Source organism: Elaeis guineensis, chromosome 3 (assembly GCF_000442705.2).
Source record: "Elaeis guineensis isolate ETL-2024a chromosome 3, EG11, whole genome shotgun sequence".
Classification (NCBI taxonomy): domain Eukaryota; kingdom Viridiplantae; phylum Streptophyta; class Magnoliopsida; order Arecales; family Arecaceae; genus Elaeis; species Elaeis guineensis.
This window is the reverse complement of record NC_025995.2, coordinates 112,297,425-112,300,186: the sequence shown is the minus strand read 5'-3', so window position 1 is coordinate 112,300,186 and position 2,762 is coordinate 112,297,425. Positions and strand designations below refer to the sequence as shown.

General features: G+C 35.8%; 1 protein-coding gene across 1 annotated transcript; it reads left to right on the top strand.

The window, feature by feature from the left end:
- The first annotated feature begins 703 nt into the window (after window positions 1–703).
- LOC105040859 (protein SPEAR1-like) lies at window positions 704–2,353 on the top strand. The gene is made up of 5 exons (XM_073253296.1): window positions 704–1,048; window positions 1,206–1,301; window positions 1,689–1,750; window positions 1,845–1,917; window positions 1,997–2,353. The coding sequence occupies exons 1-5, from the start codon at window positions 842–844 to the stop codon at window positions 2,111–2,113; spliced, it is 555 nt and encodes a 184-aa protein (XP_073109397.1). The 5' UTR covers window positions 704–841; the 3' UTR covers window positions 2,114–2,353.
- Window positions 2,354–2,762: the final 409 nt, after the last annotated feature.

Sequence of the window (2,762 nt, the reverse complement as noted above, 5' to 3'; positions counted from 1 at the left end):
ATTTAGTATTCTAATGACTGAAATATTTAGTTGATCTCTCTAAGGTTTCTTTTTCCTGATATTGAGAGAATCATAGATCTTGCAATGAATTATTTGTTAAGTTATTTGGCCACTAGCCATTTTTGGATTATCTTGCCTTGGGGGTGGAAGTGGATCTACAATGTTCGTCATTTACTAATTGTTATATCTAAATCTATATAAATATGGACATAAATATGAGTATTCTATTAATATTCATATTTATATCTACACTTGTTAAAGAAAATGAATGTAAATATGGATAAACAACCATCCAATCCATATTTATTAGATTTTATTTGATACTCTGATTTATTCTTATATGATATTTATGAATTTTTAAAAATAAAAATGACTAATAGATATGCTACTCACTTAATTTATCTCCTATTCAATGAAATTTTTGATTTTATGATCACAAAATTTAACCATGTGACTTTTATTTATATTCACATCCATACATTTAATATTGGATGTTTATTTACATCTGTTTGAAGCAAATATAAATATAAATTTCTGTATCTCGTATCCGCCAAATATAAATAGATCCGTATATACCGTGTATTTAACGCGTTTTCAATTCCAGGTGACTTTGGAGACTTTGCAGAAAAAACGATGTATGATAAAACGAGAGAACCAACGAGAAAACTAAATCTTCATCAAAAGTCGGGCCAGCGAAGCATTAATTAGTTTTTAGCTTGGAAGCACCTTAAAAGGGAGTCGTGGATGTGTGTCGTTCTTATCGGCTTTCTCCCAGTCTTTCTTTCTCTCGCTCTGTCTCGTCAGTTTGGGAGGTCGTTCTCTTGATTGGATTGGATAGGAGATGGGCAGCAGCCTGTATGGCGAGCTGTGCTTGGGAAAAGGAAGGTCGGGGTCTTCAAGGAAGGGAAAGAAAAGTGATTCAGACAAGCCCAAGCTGCCGCGGAGAGGTCTTGGGGTAGCTCAGCTGGAAAAGATCAGATTACACAATCAAATGATGGCTGGCTATCTCTCCTCACTTCACCCTCCATTTCAGACCCATCTTAACGAGGTGTCTCTCTAGATCTACTCTCTCTGTATGATATTTGATGATTATTATCCAGACTTACTGGCTCTCTTTATTGAAGTTTTAGGTTTTTCTACTTACCAAGTTTTTTTACTTACCTTGATGGTTGCAAATTTTTTTTTGTTGTGTTTCTTTGGAGCAGGAGGATGCAAGAATACACATGGGATCTCCATTATCCCTTCATGCTTCCTCAATTGCTACTACATCTTACTTATGTGGTGTTCATCCCAACACCATGGTATGTCAAACTCGATTCCAATAGAATATCGTGCATGGTCTAAACAAGCAAAAAGGTTGTATGTGAAAGCCATCTGACATGCGACATCTCGATGTTTTACACCCTTTTGCTCAGGAAGTCGTCGTGCTGCCATGTTATTAGTCATAGTTTTCACGTCTCAATTCATGTCTAACACGTCTTGTAGGGAAGGTTGCTCCAAGATCTTTAGGTGGAGTGCTAGTTCTCTGCTTCAATTAACATAAATTACACTCTCCATGTTCATCAATCACCTTTATCCTCCCTTTATCATATCAGGCTTAATATTCTGCATACTTGATGATAATTCTATAGCATCATGGGAACCTTTCATGTACACAGTCTCAATGAAACAACTTCATTTGCTTACAGATGGGATTTGGAGGCAGTGACAATACTAGATTTGGTGATTACTATTCGGGTGCAACGGCTAGGTACTTACTGAGTGCTTTCTCTTTGCTTATAATCCCGGCACAGTTTCTGATGAGTATTATTATCTCATGATTTTTATGATGTCCTATCTAGCAGCAATAACATGACGCCGCTCCATCATTTCGAAAAACCAACTGTGACACTACCGCTTTTGACACAAACATTGCAGGTGTATTTACGAGTCTATTTTTTTCTTTTTCCCTTCATTGTTATGTTTGTTTGAAGAAATTTTTCATTTTTATGTTTAGGATTCGGAGCAAAAAAAGGTGCAACATGATCAACATTCGCTGGGTTCAATCAGTCAGAACTCTGATTCAACTGATGACAGTCAAGAGCTAGATTTGGAGCTTAAATTATCCATATGAGTGATTCCAATAGAGGTTCTGTGGATGGGTTTGTTTGTTAGTTGACACGAGTAAGTATCAAACTGCTGGTATATATATGTTAAATTTTCAGAGTCTGGTATTCTGATGAAGATATGTAAGAGAGCTCGACATTACGCTCAAAAAGAGTGTGAGTGATCATAGTCTGTTTTCTGACAGATCATGTAACGTAGAACTCAAAAGAGCAACCAGCTTAAATTCTTAGCCTTTCATATTGGCAAATACTAGAAACTTCCTTAAGCATTTAAATATATGTTCTTCAAGTAAATCTTGCATGTCTGTAATGTATGCTTCTTCTTGTCATCTAGGTTAATTAGCCAAAGTTCATTTTGTTTAGCGATCCAAATAATAATAAAGGAGTTTAAACCTGAGCCTCTCGTCATATATTGTTCTCTTGAGCAGAAGCTGGACAATCTGTCTTTCCTAATCCTGTTATTTGTCTTGGGTGCAAGAAGAAAAATAGGTAATAAGATGCATGATAAAGAACTTTTTAATGGAAAGCATGGGGATTTTCATTTGAGTAGTGGAGTGGTACAAGAGGTTTTCAATGGCTTTTTTTTCCAAAGGTTCCGATCTCTATTTATAAATACAAAGATGACTCTCAAGCTATCCTCATGAATACAAAAGTGAT